General features: G+C 36.1%; 1 protein-coding gene and 1 long non-coding RNA gene across 3 annotated transcripts; both read right to left on the bottom strand.

The window, feature by feature from the left end:
- Positions 1-4,571: 4,571 nt before the first annotated feature.
- LOC120428309 (ADP-ribosylation factor-like protein 1) lies at positions 4,572-13,855 on the bottom strand. Of its 2 annotated transcripts, XM_039593308.2 has the most exons (4): positions 13,715-13,855; positions 13,416-13,632; positions 13,224-13,335; positions 4,572-5,387 (listed from the first exon to the last, which is right to left on the bottom strand). In XM_039593308.2, exons 1-4 carry the CDS (start codon positions 13,716-13,718, stop codon positions 5,178-5,180), a joined length of 543 nt encoding a protein of 180 aa, XP_039449242.1. In that variant the 5' UTR covers positions 13,719-13,855; the 3' UTR covers positions 4,572-5,177. The 2 variants fall into 2 exon arrangements, with proteins under 2 accessions (XP_039449242.1, XP_052563670.1); XM_052707710.1 differs by lacking the exon at positions 13,715-13,855 and having other exon boundaries at positions 13,416-13,642.
- LOC128092836 (uncharacterized) lies at positions 6,630-13,216 on the bottom strand. Its single transcript, XR_008212038.1, has 2 exons — positions 11,109-13,216; positions 6,630-11,027 (listed from the first exon to the last, which is right to left on the bottom strand). It is a non-coding gene; the product is annotated as an uncharacterized LOC128092836 (long non-coding RNA).
- Positions 13,856-16,756: the final 2,901 nt, after the last annotated feature.

The raw sequence follows: 16,756 nt of genomic DNA, 5'->3' as shown, positions 1-16,756 counted from the left end.
GCAGTGAAAGAAGAATTAAGAAAAGTTAGTTGTGTAGCACAATTTTGTCCAGTAATGTTGCAATCTAGTCATATGTAAGTTTAACAGCAAAGTTAAAGCGGAAGTAGGGGCGCGAATTATCAGAAAAGTTAAGCAACTAGCGCGAAAGAATGAAAAGATGTGTGCGGCGTTGCTATCCCTAATGTAGAAAAGTAAAAAACATATAACAGAAGACCGCAAAGAAGAAGAACCCCACCTTTCTAAATCCAACACACTATATTCGAAGCATCCGACTGTACATGAACTGCAAAATTGACGAAATCGTTACTAAAATGTGAGTGTATTTAAGAAAATCTACGTAGAAAGTAAATCGCTACCGAGTTAAGCAAAAAAAAAAATCACACAAAAAATCGAACAAGCAAAATTAATATATTTCTCTCCCCTCCCACACAAACAGACACACACTCACATTCTCTCCCCCAGTGCATATATGTAGAATAATAATCAGCAAAGGAAGAAATCACTATCAAAAAGCCACAAGATTAGTAAGTTAGGGGTGGCAGGAAATGGCGAGCGTATTTCCTACCAGCCAGAATGCAAATGTTCTATAAATATATAAATAAATAAATATGAATACTTCTATCCGCACATTGATTGCACACACATGCGTATGTGTATAAGTTGAATAAAATCATAAAAATATAATTATGCTGTGAAGTGTTTTTTTTTGTCTTGCATCCGAAAAATCCAGATCCAGAAAACAGATTCAAACCATACTTCAAACAGTGCAGCTTAGGGTGGTCCAAATCCGGGCTTACTTGGGGGGAGAATTTGACCCAAATTCCAAATTTGAGATGCCAGGGTTGTTACGGAGAAGTCGAAAAAAAAAATCCGCGCCAATCCCCGCCAAATCTGCGCATAAAGAAAAATAATTTCGCGACAAAAATACAGAAGAGTTTTATAAATATTTCATTTTTTTTATGAAAAATAGAAAGTATTTGAGAACAAAAGTAAAACTCGTTTTATGTTTAAGGGCTACATTGAAAAGAACGCAAAAGTCACAAACGTTTGAATAAAGTTGTATTCAATAATTACAGTTTTGAATCCAGAATCCTCATGTGGCTGATTCTCAGAATGCAGAATCTTGAAACGCCGAAAATTGTATGGACAAATTTATTTTTGCTAGGATAAAGTAAACTAGAGGGAAGCCATAACAATAATTTTGGCAAAAAGAGACCCAAAATATAATTAAAACATTTAGATTTATTTAGAATTATAAAAACGAAATAAAATTTATTCAAACATGTGAAACAATTAAAAATAATCACAAAATTTATAAATCTAGAGATTTGACAACTTAAATCCAGTTCGTACTCGATGATGCTCACCAAAGAGTCACTCAGAAAAATCGAAACACGAAATTTGTATTATTTTCTTCTCAAAATTTCTCTAACCTAAAATATGACTCCGAAAATGCTCCAAAGTTATCAGATTTTCGGTAGAATAGTAGCATTAGATCGGAAAATTTTAAGAATTTAAGAATTTAAGAAATTGAGAATTTGAGAATTTAAGAATTTAGGAGTTTAGCAATTTAAGAATTAAGGAATTTAACAGTTCAAAAATTTAACCATTTAACAATTTTAATATTCAACAATTTAAACATTTGATAAATTTAATTTGTGTACTCTTGATTGTTTTTAATTTTCAACTTCCTTATTTTTTAAATTTTGACTTTTTAAATTCTTGAATTTTGAAATTTTTGAATTCCTTAATTTTTGGAGTTTTGAATTTTAGATTTTTAAATTTTGAATTTAGAAATTCCAGATTTACAATCCCCCTTCCCTTCCCACGCCTTGTCTTTTAACATCAATCCCTTCCCTACTAACCCCGAGTAGGCCGCGGGTAATCGGCTCCCCTCCCACTAATATTTACACACAAGATCCTCTGTAATTATTAAGTCAAATGTATTTACATAAGCCGACTCGGTGGATTAAAAAAGCTATAAAAATAAAAAAAAGGCTTTGATTTTTGAATTTCTGAAACATCGTATTTCGTTTCTTTTTTCTTTTTCCCAAGATCTCATCTAAAATTCAAAGCTCATATTTTGACGTCGTCGTGCTCTCGAGTCGTACGTCGCTTTTTGACGTTCCGAGAAAAACGCGTCTCAAAGTTTGACCTTAAATAAACAAAAAACGAGAGCACGCAATGTAAACAATAACAAACGCTTTTTGTTTTGTTGACCATTCTGTGCGTCGTCCCGAAGTGGTTTGGTCCCGAGTTATAATTACAAATGTTAACGGAATCGGGCTTGTAGGTGTGTCAAACGCGTTCTGACCTGAAATCCCTTGGGCCAGTTTCGCACTTGTACAATTTTTAAGGTCTTTCACAAGGTCTTTCATATGAAGCGTGACAAGGTGAAGGTCAAAAGATGAGGCATTGTGAGCTGAACAAAAAAAAATGGTCCAAAATGCACGTGTAGCAGGTTAGCACGACAGTGACGATTTGGGAATTTTAGCACAGTACGCCCACTGGAAAAAGCCCATCATTTCTGTTACATCCAATGACTACATCTTCAGGAAAGTTTGATTCACTTGGAGTCATTTCGCGCCAACTGGCACACCACTCGAAATGCACTTTCTCTGATAAGGCTCAAATTTGGTGGAGCTATTGATACTATTAAAACATGTATGAATCCCGATTTTGAACCAAATTGGACCACCCCTTCTTTTTTTAAATCGCCCCAAAGTTTTGCGATTTTCGTAATTTTTTCAAAAAACCTCTTTTTTTTTTTAAAAAAAAATGGCCATGTCTCGGAAACAAATCATGATAGAGCAAAACTCGACAGCTATTTTTAAAGGAAATTGGACGCTGAATCGAATGGCGTCTTCAGATTTTCGATTGAAATCAAACTTTTAAGCATTTTGCTCAATTGAAAACTTTACACGCAATTTTCAGCTATTATAGCTCCACCAAATCAAACTTGAGCTTGACCAGAAAAAGTCGATTTCGAATTTGTACTTTTTTGTGTACAGTTGAGGCGAAATGACCCCTAGATTAAAAATAAATGTTCAGATCCGTTAAGCAGATTTTAAAAATCATGTGGATGCTGTAATAAATTTATTTGAGAAATCCTCAACAATATACATTTTGAAAAACAAACTCTTAATAAAGATTATTTTGTCGTTTCTTATTAAGAAAATACACAAGTTTTCGGAAAACAATTCAATTTTGTTGCAACACTTCTAAGAAATCAAAATTTTTGCACTCATAAAAAAAAACAAATTATTCTAATTCCTGATAATATTTTACTCTATAACTGGAATGTAATTTTATCTCTCTCAATTAATCTATTTATCAAATGTGCCATTCGCGCGATCCGCGCCGCCTGTAACAACCCTGGAGCTCATTCTGACCACGGGAACCCCTCCCTCCAATCGCTTAAGAGCGAGTCCACGAGCAAAGCATACCCATCTCGCATCGACCTCACCAATCTACCTGAGTAAAAAAAAATTAAGAAGCTGCTTTTTTTCTGGTGTCATCTAGTATCCTTGGAAACGAACTTGATTTTCAATAAATGTGAATCGAAGATTTTTTAAAACTTTTATTTTTTAAAGGGTTAACATTGATGAAAATAAACATTTTTATGCATGTTTCTATTGTGAAATTGTCTCAGGAACACGAATATGATAAAATTATCACCGGAAAATTTGATCTAAGGGGTCCCCCGAGCAAAATTTTACAACCAAAAAATTCATTAAAAGTAAAAGTGTCTATTTAATATGTTAAACTGCCTTACCCAAAGCGTTCTCAGTTTCAGATGGTAGTCCCAGACGTCCCCTACAAGCTGCAGGTCGAACCGAGTTGATATCTGGATGGAACACTTTTTTATTTGAGTTTGAAAATTATGCTATTTTTTCACTAAAATGCCAATAACTCCCTTTAGATTTAACCAATTGGGATGCTCTATACTGCATTTTGTTGCATTTTTTAAGCCCTTTCAGATGCATATTGAATTTTGAAATTAAATTGAATTTTGCCTGAGTTATAGCCTTTTTAGTATTTTTGACGTTTTTGAACCTTCAAACATTGTGTCCCGATTTGCCCCACTTCCCGTTGACCTAGAGTGCTCATATTTTGGTTAGATGCTAGTTTTATATGTACAAACAACCCTTGAAAATTTCAGGCAGATTGGTGAGGTCCAAACGACATCCCATACAAAGGGGTATGCCCTGTTCGTGGACTCGCTCTTAAAGTTTGTATGAGAAAAATCGTCGAAATGTATGGAGAAAAGCAACTCTTTCAGTTTTTACCTGTGGAAGGTGTAATAACTATCCAATTCTTACCAATTCTCGCAACCAAGATCTTCAATAAATTTGGAAATTTTTTTTTTTTTTTTTTTTTTTTTTTTTTTTTTTTTTTTTTTTTTTTTTTTTTTTTTTTTTATATTTTCGGGCAGCGACTGAAGCTCAGCAAGCCGAGGTGGATTGCGCGGTTTGGGCAGCGGCGAAGAAATTCAGCGGATAAAACAATAAAGGCAAACCAGATGATTCTATTGCGTTTTCGGATACAAAAATAAAGGCAACAGCACCAAATAATTTTTTCGCTGCATATATTTGTGTATATATTACTTTTATTTTAAGATAATTTAAATTAATGCGACAAGAATAATCATCTTCTTCTTTTCCCTTCAACGGCAGCATGCCTCTCGGCGCAAGCAAACTGAACGACCCTCAAGAAGGACTGTGTAAATGTTGTTTTCTGTGTTTTTTTTTTTACTTTAAATCATAATTTTACAGATTGACTAAACTTAGTCGTGGACCATCGTGTTAAATTCCTGTTTTTTCTGCTTCTTATTCTCGGATGGTGGATGCAAAGTAATTCTAATTCAATGTTCTAACCAAACAAAAGTAATGCTTAATGCTTCCGTTTTGCGCACGTTGCCACACGTTATGAATCTACTTTAATCTGTATATTAAATGGGTCGAGAAAGGAAAGCTTTCTCTACCTCGTCAGTTATGCTGTTTTGTTTGTTTTGCTTTGTTTCTGTTGTTGTTTTAATCTTTGTAATCATCATTCTCTCACAAACGCCGGTCGGCCGGTAAAAACTCAAATAAACGCGCCTACAAAAAAAAACAAGGAAAAACGGAAATACACGAACGGAAGAAATGAAGAAAAAAAAAGTTACAAAGAGAAAGAAGCTATTTCCGCGATTGCAGCGCGTTCGCCAGCCAGTCCATGGCCTGGTCCAGGCCCTCCCCTTTGGTGGCGGACGTTTTGAAGATTTGAAACGTTCGGTTCTTGAGCGCCTCGAGGCCGAGCGCCTGGTGCACCTCGGTTACGCTCATGCAGCCCTCCATGTCCTGTTTGTTCGCGAGCACCACCAGGATCGCGCTCGCCAGTTCGTCCTCCTGTTTGGGGGGAGCAAAAAAAAAGAAGCAAAGAAATTTTGAGGATTGATTTGAATTGAAATGAATGAGTGTTTAAATATATGAACTCTATAATTCTGCAATGTGATGTTCAATTTTAAAGATATCAAAACCATTCAGATTCAGATGAGATAATTAAAAAAAAATATTTGAACCGCCTCAATGATGGATGCCTTCCTGACAAAATCAATTGCAATAGCTTTCTGTTTGTATTTGGGCCTGAATGTATGCAAAAAAAAGTTTTTCAAAAAAGCTTTGTCAGGGTCGTTTTTCCAAATATGTCCAAAGAAGTCAAAAGCCAATGTCGACAATATTTGAGCCGTAATTTTTGTGTCCACGTGGTTTATGGATGGTCCCTTAGCAAATGGATCAAAAATTAAAAAAGATGATACAGAGAAACCTGTTTTTACGTGGTGGCTTTACGATTTTTATTTCGTCGATTTTTCTAAAACCATACAATATTTTTGCAAGCTTCAAATAGCGTTTTTTAGATTCGCAATTTTCAGTGTAAGAACGGGCCTTGACCGATCTTATGCACCAGGTTCCCGACGAACACGCACTGCCCTTACACCTACATCTCACCCTTGCTCTGAGTCAGTACGAGCAGCATGCTAGAACACGCTTTGAGTGTTCGTGCCAGGCATGCACACCTTCTTTTCCGGTTACGCATTTTAACTCGGCCGGGGGTGGTACATTACGTAGGGTTTGATGTAAGTATAAGCGCCTAAACATTTATAGTGTGCCTATCAACTTTCATTAAAGCAAGTACTGTTTTATTTTTAGTTTTAATTCAAAAACTAGTTGTTATTCTACTGTGTATTGTTTTCTCCTGAAATCTTCCCTATTGTTGAGTCGTGTTAATATGTTGCTATTTCTTCTGTCGCGGTGTTTTGTTACAATTTTTGGTCCTAAGCATGTTATAAAAGTTTTTCAAAAGTACAATAGTAATATTTGTGTTAATCCTTTAATCATTCCATAAATTGAGTAAGGGCTCGAACCTCACTTGCTTAAGAAAAAGGTGAAGTTTCAAAACATTTGACAGTGAAGGAAATATACTATGTAAAGAATCAATAGTAAAAGAAAGATATTAGAAATTATTCAAATAGATAAATAAAGCAAAGGCAGATGATAAACAAAATTGACATCGCTACCAAATTAAGGGAAAACAGACAGTTTGTTACAGCAGCATCAATTGGTAAAATAGAGTGGAAAAGCGTTGAGAAATAAGAGAATCAAATAAGTAAAATCGAAATCAAATGGAGGATAGTAAACAGAAGCCGTTTTAGAAAATCAGTGAAACGAAATAAACAGAAGATAGCTGTTAGCTGAAATGGAAAGAAAAGAAACCCCGTTCTGCGACGCTCAGGTACATCCACAGCAGTTGACTCAACATACTGCGAATCAAAACAATACCGTCTACAATCACAAATTACTTCCCTTTCCCACATTGACGCGCCCCTTTCTTTTAGCCGTCTCCACTCTGACCCTCACTGGTCAAAGGTTTACGAGTCGTTTCCACAAGCCACCAGCTAGGTTACACCTTGTCATCATGATGACTAAACCAAGCCAACGTGGAGGTAAGAAAATAGGACACTTGCAAGGAACCAGAGCCATGCTGTTTCGTCCAAACAGCACTACGGATGTAGTTGGGCTCCTTCCGGGATGTTCCTCGCCTGGGTGTCAACCGACGAGTATCATCAGTATCATACACCCTTGGCCTGCAAAAAGCGTTTTGTAGATCTAAACAAAACCTACAAACTGCTGTTAAAAGATTGCAAAAATGTTGCGTCGTTCCAGAGAAATCGACAAATAAGAAAAACGTAACGCACCGCGTCAAAAGAGGTTTCACTGTACTGATAGGTGATACAATGAGTTGCTACTCCGTTATTGACAGATCAGCTGAAGTTAACCAATGAATCAAAAATGATAAGTGGAAGCCAATCATCGGTTCACTGTTTAACCTCTGAAGATCCCGTCTTTATTAGTCAATACCGGCGCCTCCCAAGAAGCCTGCAGTCCAACGAAAGGGAGGAATGTTAGTCCGATAGTTGAAGTTGCCGACTCATCTGGCACATATTTTTTCGCTATGAACCTGTTGATACCGCATGAGACCGTTGAATCCACAGCATCTCCTTCAAGCATCACGGGATTAGTTTTTCTTGGGTTAATAGCATAAGGTGTTGGCTTTTCGATGACTTTCGAGATAAAATGCTATGGAGAGGACTTTCATAATAGACCCGTCGGCGAGCCCTCCGAGCAACGATGCTATGGGAAGGTCTTTCTGAACAATTTTCTGAGATTTCGGTCTTTCGATTTTTTATTGAATTTTTTTATCCGGCTAAAACTTTTTTGGCGGCTTCGGTATGCCCAAAGGGAGCGTTCTTTTATTACGTAACGCAAAAAATGGATTTTTAGACCCTCTCCCCCCATCGTAACAAAATTTCCATACAAATTTAAAAAAAAATTGTATGGAGCGTAACACGGCCTCCGACCCCCCCCCCCAACTGCGTTACGTAATAAAAGAACGCTCCCAAAGAAGCCATTTTGCATCATTAGTTTGTCCATATAATTTTCCATACAAAATCGGCAGCTGTCCATACAATAATGATATATGAAGATTCAAAAATCTGTATCTTTTGAAGGAATTTTTTGATCGATTTGGTGTCTTCGGCAAAGTTGTAGGTATGGATATGAACTACATTGAAAAAAAAATGATACACGGTAAAAAAAATTGGTGACTTTTAATTTCACTTTTTGTCAATAAAACTTGATTTGCAAAAAAAAAACACTATTTTTATTTTTATTTTTTTTATATGTTTTAGAGGACATCAAATGTCAACTTTTCAGAAATTTCCAGGTTGTGCAAAAAATCTTTGACCTAATATAGTTATGAATTTTTGAATCAGTACTGATTTTTTCAAAAAATCGAAGAATTGGTCGCAAAAATTTTTCAACTTCATTTTTCGATGTAAAATCAAATTTGCAATCAAAAAGTACTTTAGTGAAATTTTGATAAAATGCACCGTTTTCAAGTTAAAGCCATTTTAGGTAACATTTTTCCTTTTTTTAGAATTAGTGCACATGTTTGCCCACTTTTGAAAAAAATATTTTTGAAAAGTTGAGAAAATTCTCTATACTTTGCTTTTTTGAACATTGTTGATACACGTCGAAATATTGTTTTCGAAAAGATCGGAAAATTTCACGAATGTTTCATATTTTAAAATTGAAAATTGACATTAGAAAATTGTGGGTTGTTTAGGCGAGACTTAGAAAACATCAATTTTCCTGTTTTTAAACCTTTGCATTGTAATATCTCAGCAACTAAGGGTCGTATCAACTAAGTTCAAAAAAGCAAAATATAGAGAATTTTCTCAGCTTTTCAAAAATATTTTTTTCAAAAGTGGGCAAACATGTGCACTTATTTAAAAAATGAAAAACTGCGACTATTTTCAAAAAAGTTACCTGAAAATGGCTTTAACTTGAAAACGGCGCACTTTATCAAAATTTCACTACAGTACTTTTTGATTGCAAATTTGATTTCACATCGAAAAACGAAGTTGAAAAATTTTGGCGATCAATATCTCGATTTTTTTTAAAATTAGTATTGATTTAAAAATTCATAACTCGGTCAAAGATTTTTTGCACAACCTGAAAATTTCTGAAAAGTTGGCAATTGATGTCCCCTAAAACATATCAGAAAAAAATAAATAAAAATAGTGTTTTTTTTTTGCAAATCAAGTTTTAGTGACAAAAAGTGAAATTAAAAATCACCATTTTTTTTACCGTGTATCATTTTTATTCAATGTAGTCTTTATCCATACCTACAACTTTGCCGAAGACACCAAATCGATCAAAAAATTCCTTGCAAAAATACAGATTTTTGAATTTTCATATATCATTTTGGTATGGACAGCTGCCAAATTTGTATGGAAAATTATATGAACAAACTTATGATGTAAAATGGCATCTTTGGGCATACCAAAGGCACCAAAAAAAATTTAGCCGAATTAAAAAAATACAAAAAAAATAAATTAAAAAAATAAGATCGATTTTGTAGAGAATTGCTCTTCTGGTTAACACACTAAAACACTCAATATATGTATGTGTGTAATAAATGATAAATGAAAATTTTGCTCTTCTCTATTCTTCACTCGACGGTTCAAAATGTCAATCGATAAACAATTCTATAGAAATTACATTTTCACTGAGAAAATTTAACACATTATTCGAAAAATTAATGCACAATTTATCCGACGCCGTTGCCTTCTGATCAACGACGATATAGGAAAGACTTTTAAAATCACAAAACAATTAATTGAGATTACAAAACCACAAAAGGACCAACCAATCTAGAAAAAAAAATAAATGACGCTCAAGACACGAATAGTTCTGTAAGGCAAGCGCTCGGCCCCACCGCTCACAATCGACTGAAGCAGGCACTAACACTAATCCTTCTATTGTCCTTCTGTAGCATCAAGGTGGAGTCTAGGACTTATCAGTGTGATGCCCTCCCCAAGTACTTTCGCTCCCCACACAACAGCTCATTTGTAATTTTTTACCAATGCCAATACACAGCTGAAATTTAAAATAATGTTAATTGCGAACGCTGTTTCCGTTCCTCTTGCTCGTTTCCAATTTGATTGTCCTTTTGCTCTTTTCCATCTTTATATCGAATAATTAAATCTCATGCTTTAGCTTCTAGCAGTTACAAATTAAGACTTTGTTGATGATTCAAATTTTATCCGAGTCCAGAGCTCTTAAGTTCTTAATGTCTTTTTCTCATGATTCTTTTCCTCCTTTTCATGTTATGGCTGAAAACTGAAATTTGCATTATTTATTTATTTTTAAATGACCTGCTATTTGCTATATCCGTTGCGTTTCCAATAATCAAACTAGTATAGTGATTTCGAGTTCCGTTTCTGTCGAATTTTACTGTTTTTAAATTTTCTGTTTCACTATTGCATTTCTCAACCTTTACTTGATTTTCATTTTAATTTTGTCTTCTTCAAACTGTTGTCTCTCTTTTCACACTAACTTTTTCTCAATTTTTACTCACTTTTTACTCTTTCGTTTGTTGCTTTCTCAGCCATGTCTGAAAACCCAAGTTTTGTTATTTTGCATGTCCCCCTTCTCTGTTAAACCAACTTTTTTTTTGTAAAGAACTCCCATTTGATCATTATAGTCGAATAGTTTTATTATCCTCTCCCCCTTGTTTCAAAAAGGAATCGAGTCCAAAAGGGAAACGATTACCAGGAATACTAATCCGAACCGGGATCCGTACAGCGATCAACTACCTGCTGGTCCATTATCAAATTCACTCTGTGTCTTGATTTTTCAACCCCCTATCTCATATTTAATTTCCAATTCTAAATTATCTAAATGTGAGTTGGCGGAAAAAATGGGAAAAATAACGAAAAAACGAAAAGAATGCGCAACTTTTTTTTTGATCGCGTTTCATCCGAATTCCGTCCCGTACTTTTGTCGGCCAAACGCGTCTTTTTCCCGGTTTTTTTGCTGGGGTGGCCACCCTTGTCCTCCAGAAAGGATTGTTTAATGTTGCATTTTTGTTTTTATATTTTACAAATTTTATTTTTGATGTTATGTTTCGAAATTTTTAAGATTCTGGAACAATACAAGATAAAAGCGGATAAGCATATTGACAGTCCCCAGCTTACAACTCTGTGAGTTTTGTTTAATAGTTACCTGTTGACTCGGAAATTTCAAAAAAAAAGTTTCAGCTATCAAAATACTATGCTTTTTAAATGTTGCACCAGAGTTTTCGATAAAATATGCACACTCTTTTTACGCGCTTGGATTTTTTCAATTTAAAAAGAAATATTTCAAGAAAAAATAAACAAACGGCAAGAATGCCAGTTTGGATCCAAATTTGCTTTTGTATTCCTTAAAAAGCAATATATTTTATTAAGTGTAAATATATTTGATCAAAAAAAAAAAAAAAACTAAAAAGAATTTGCTTCGCGACCTGAGCACTGGCCCACCACACACCCCCACACCAAATAGCTCAACACTTAACTAAAAGGGGAGCTTTCTGATGTGGACTCCTTACTTAAAAGAGTCCTAACAAATTTTGAAGGCCGATTTTTCACTTAAATTTGCACAGATCTATACGAAAATTTAAAATTTTGATTGCAAACCAAATTGGAAGATTTTCTTTTTTGAAAAATCTAAATGAAATCGTTTACAGTCTGATGACGGGTTTTACACCGTACAGAAAATTTAACTTTTAATTTTGATAAGCAACTAAATTTTGACTTAAATTTTCGTTTATAGTCTGATATGGGTTTCACACCATACAGAAAGAGCTCAAAATTGGTTGTTTTCGAAAGCAAAAAAGAAAATCTACCAAGTTGGCTTTAACTTTTTCAAATATTTTTCAAAAATCGTATTAAAATGCACAAATTTAAGTGAAAAATCAACCAAATATCCAAACAAACTGTACTCAGGTCGCTTCTACAAACTAAAAGGTCACTACAAAATTTTGAAGTTGGTCCAAAATCAAACTAAAGAGAGGAAAATTTAACTAAAAGAAACTAAAAACAAACAAAAACGCAACTAAAATACAAACGAAAATAAAAGAAAAATATCTAGAAATCATTGAAAATTTGGAATATCGCAGTCTCAAGGTCCAGGGTAAACTGTTCCTGGGACTGCGACAATCGTAACACCAAAAATATTTACAATCTACATTAACTTTGAAATTTGGTTCTGCTGGCAATTCCGTATTGGGAACTGCCGCAGTTGGTTCCAAATCAATAATAACACTTTGAATTTGGTTATCCGATAGTGAACCCGACGGAGTCGGATCCACCACAGATTCTTCCGAAAGATTTGAATTAAAGTAATTGCACATTGAATTTGGAACTGCAAGTGGATCCGTTTCCAGATCCACCGCAGATTGTTCGAAAAAGTTGCTCAAGTCATCCGACGATGATTCCGGAACCGGGATCGCATCGTAGGCTAATTCCGCCAGCGATCGCGGTCCCGGAAACACCACAGATGGTTCAAAAATACGAATTCTGATACCTGCCAGTGGTTCCGGGACCGAAATCGCCGCGAAAGCTAGTTCCGCAAGCGATCTCGGGCCCGGAAGCACCGAATTCCGGCGAATTTCGTTGATAATTCCGAACCATTCTTGAACGGTGGCCTCAGTGGCCACATCGAGGTAATTATTCCTTAAATTTGTCATTTCTACATCCGAATCTTGGTCCGGAGTGAAATTTGAGTCCATTTGGGCCTGAAAAAAAGACCGAAAAATTATTCGGAAAAAATTGAGCAGCATACCTCCGTTCATGATGATCAGTTGGACTCAATTGGCGGTTGCTGGGTAGCCACCCCTATTTATAACTTTTCGGTTGTTTATTGCTACGGTTGCTACGTTGTCGGGTTGCTACGATTGCTACGCGCATGCGCACGACTGGTTTGTTTGGCGTTCGGCTCGGCTCGCGCAAGCGAAGTTTGGCCGGAGGGCGGAGCTTCGATCGCGGTAGGCGTTGCAAAGCGCGAGTTGTTTAGTTGACAGTTTGAAGTGAAATTATTTTCTTGAATTTTTGAAAGGTTTTCATACAATTTTTCCTCTCAATTTTTGAACGTTTGTGCAATTTTAAAGAATGTGAATGTTTAGTTATTGATTTTGTTGCATTGTACAAGACATTACAACCCAGTTTTAGTCCTGGTCAACCCGGAAAAATCACCGTGCAACGCAGCTCCAAAAGTGCTAGGACTAGGAGCTCAAACAGACGACGGATACCGGAGAATACGATTCCCAAAATAGGTTAATTAATTAGCTCCGTGACTCACCCGTAACATGTATAAAAGCTCATCCTTGGAAATGCCTATCCTATCCTTATCTGCTGAATCGACTACGTAGATGATAGCGTCTGTGTTGCTGTAATAACATCGCCAGTACGGTCTGAAAGTCGTCGAAGGTAGGATTAGCTATTGCCTTATCAAAATCTCCTCCCTCCACCGCCCCTCTCGAACGTATCTCACCTTATGCTGGTCTGTCCCCCCAGGTCCCACACCTGGAACTTGAGGTTCTTGTATGTGACCTGCTCGACGTTGAAGCCGATCGTCGGAATGGTGGTGACCACTTCGCCGACCTGTAGCCGGTACAGGATCGTCGTCTTGCCGGCCCCGTCCAGCCCCAGGATCAGAATCCGCATCTCGCGGTTCCCCAGCAGGCCCCGGAAGTAGCTGAACAGTCCTCCTGTCGGCATTTCAAAGAGACAAGTGTTAGTGATGTGGCCGCGTCGCCGTTCCGACGTCCGCCAATCGTAAACATTACTCACCCATATTTTTTCCTCTCTTTTAGTTGCTGCCCTGTTTTGTCCCGGAGAAATAGAAACCACTCTGCCGCGCTACGGGATTCCGGCCACCTCTAAATGCTCACCCCGGCAAAAGGAAAAACTACCCGTGACTACGACGAAAAACGGCGGAAAATCTGGTACAAAAACAGCAGGAAAATGACGAAAATTGCACTCGCACTCGGCGCACCGAAAAGAAATTCGCTCTATCTGACAGCTCCGCGCAAAGTGACACTTTGACGTGTAAAGAAAAATGCAACCCGCGGACAGCGCTGCCAAGTTTGGTTGCGCGGTTGGGAGAGATCTGTGTGCTCGAGGGAGGAATAGTCTGCACATCAATCGGGTAAGTCTGTATGATATAATTTGCGGATGTGTAGGGGGGGATTGTCGATTGATTGCGAAACGGACAAATTAGAAAAAAAAAAACATTTTAAAAAGTAATGATCTTATACTTGTTCGTAATGTAGATTTTACCGTTGCCGGAAAATCTTAGTTAATCTCGACTTACAAGGCCACCAAGACTGGTAACAGAAACTCAACCACCTCGGGAAAGGGTAAATTTTGCCTACACTTGTTCTAAAATTATGTTTTTTCCAAGGAAAAGGGGAACAGCATCTAATTCCAGCGTGCCTCTAATGTTGGCAGGTCAGAACTTTGACATTCAGTTAAAGCTAATTAAAAGCGTTTTGAATTGAAATCGAGTGATAAAAAGCTCAATAAGAAGTGAGCAAGCAAGTTTCTATCAAAAGTTTTGCAAAATTAGTTGCAAATTGGATGGAGTTAGGAGCGAGAGCTTAACCTGCCAAATATACGAGAATTTCCCCTACTTGTCGAATTTTAGCAGATTGAACAACTACACTACTTTTTTTTTGCAAAAAAAAACTATTGTTCTCAATAAAATACAAAACATTAACGTGAAATTGATTCAATTGCTTTCAGCGATTGCACTTTTATATTTTCAATGTAATATACCTGGTTCGTGATCAATCTCTCAAAGCCATTGAATTAATTTCACGTTTCACGTTCAAAATTTCTAAAAAGTGTCCTCCTGTTTAATTTGAAAGATACACTCAACCCCCGGTGGTTGGTCACTTTTTCGTTTGACACTTTTTTAGTTTGTACCCCGTTGGTTGGTCAAAGTCAAACTAAAAAGTGACGAACTGTCACTTTTTACACGGCGCTCACGCACACTATCAAAACAAACGATTAGTAGTGTGTGTGAACTCCGTGTAAAAGGGATGTCAAACTAAAAAGTGACCCCGTTCGTTTGACAACATTTGGTGTCAAACCATCGGGGTTTGAGTGTAGTATTTCGTAATATTGAACCAAATATATTATGAGTGAATAAAACAAATTACAACTAATTAAACATAATTACCACCTTTATACAATGACACATTTTTTGTATGTACGAAAAGGATGTGAGACAAAAGTTTTAAAGGCATAAGGTCGAAACTTTAATGACAAAAGGTCGAATGCCAAAAGGTCATTATGGTCATTAGGTCGAAGATGAGAAAAAGCTCGAATTCAAACATATCTAAACATTTTTTCAAACCATTTTTTGTATAATTTTTGGGAGTTAAAAAATGTAAATTTCAAAAAAAAAAAATTAATTTGAATTCTGTTTTTTATTTGAGTTTTTCATGAGGAATTTTTTGAAAATGTTGTATCAGAAACATTCTGGACACACACTTTTTTTTATATAGTTTATTCAGCTTTCTGCAATATTTTGGTGAGTTTTTTCCATTCTTTGAAACTTTGCAGTTTCTTTAAAAGTTTATGAAAAAAACTGAACTCAAAAATATTTCTAAGATTTTTATATTCCATAAAAAAAATTATTCTCGATCAGTCATTTTATGGTGAGTTTTTTTTTTAATATTTTTTTTAAACGGTTTAATAAGATTTAGTCTTATGAATTCTAACATATTTTTATGTTATTTAAAAACAAATTATTCTTGTCTCAGTTTGTTGTGAATTTTCCATTATTTCAAATTCAAATATTTTCCAAAATTATGTTACCTTCCCCTTCTAAATCGAGTTGAAAATCAGAGGGCAAAAAACATTCTTTCGAAAACTATTTTTTTGTATTAATGGAAATAGAAATCTAACTGAAAAAAAATCAAGAATTTTTTTTTAAACTAATGATTGCAAGGTCACGGTACTGTCACGGTGTGTAATGCATTTTAAACACCTTTTTTCATTCAAATGAAGTCTCGTATTTCTTTTGTGTGCCCCCCCCCCCCCCCGCCCCCCTTGACTTCGACCAGAGTAGAGGGACAAACTTTGAAAAATATTTGCAACGGCTCTTAATTCTAAAATAATTTCTGTTACATTCATTTAAGTTTTTCCATTCGAGGTGAGGATCGTAGTAAGCTTTGAACAAGATCGGTTGACAGAATTTTGCGCGTCGCGTTTTTCTTCCTTCTTTGATAGAATAATTATTCATTTCTGGTGGTTTGTCCGTTCCGGATTTGTTTGAGTCGTGTGAATTCCGCGGGTTTACCGGCGTGTGGATTTCGTTCGTTCCATTAGCTGGCGAATTGTGCGGATTGGAAATTGTCTTAAATTTGGAAGAAATTGGGTGCAAGTGTGAGGTGGTTGAGAGTTGCAATCCTTGTTCGCGTTTTGAAATTGTGTTTTTTTGCCAAATCAGGCCTGCAATTATTTTTCAATATTTAAACTAGCGTTTCAAATCTGTTCGATTTACTATTTTACTCAATTTTTTCTCTCTGATTCAGTTTTATTATTTCATTTCCATAGTAACCTGAGTGAGGGGCTGTTGAGGTTTTTTTTTATCGATTAATAGTAAGCTACTTTGATTGTTGGTGTTTGTTGGCGGTTTGCGGATAGCAGCTGGACGTGATCTGCCCATTTCGGTGTAGCTCAGGCATGCGAGTTGAATTCAAAGCTAATGCCGTGAAGCCCTTATATGCTGTCTGTTTCCGGTGGTGTCTGGAGTGCGCTTAATCATGGATTGGACGGCTCGTGCATTCCCTAGCAAGTCTGGCGTTCGTTGTTGTCATAAGC

The sequence above is a fragment of the Culex pipiens genome, chromosome 2 (genome assembly GCF_016801865.2).
Source record: "Culex pipiens pallens isolate TS chromosome 2, TS_CPP_V2, whole genome shotgun sequence".
In the NCBI taxonomy this organism is placed as follows: Eukaryota; Metazoa; Arthropoda; class Insecta; order Diptera; family Culicidae; genus Culex; species Culex pipiens.
This window is presented reverse-complemented; position numbering and strand designations above follow the sequence as displayed.

Excerpts from the sequence above, each read along its gene's own strand:
- LOC120428309 (XM_052707710.1), bottom strand. The coding sequence starts at position 13,642 with ATGCCGACAGGAGGACTGTTCAGCTACTTCCGGGGCCTGCTGGGGAAC. Across the intron at positions 13,336-13,415 it reads GGGGGACAGACCAGCATAAG|ACCGTACTGGCGATGTTATT; the intron begins GTGAGATACGTT and ends GACGACTTTCAG. Across the intron at positions 5,388-13,223 it reads AGCTTTTATACATGTTACGG|GAGGACGAACTGGCGAGCGC; the intron begins GTGAGTCACGGA and ends CCCCCCAAACAG.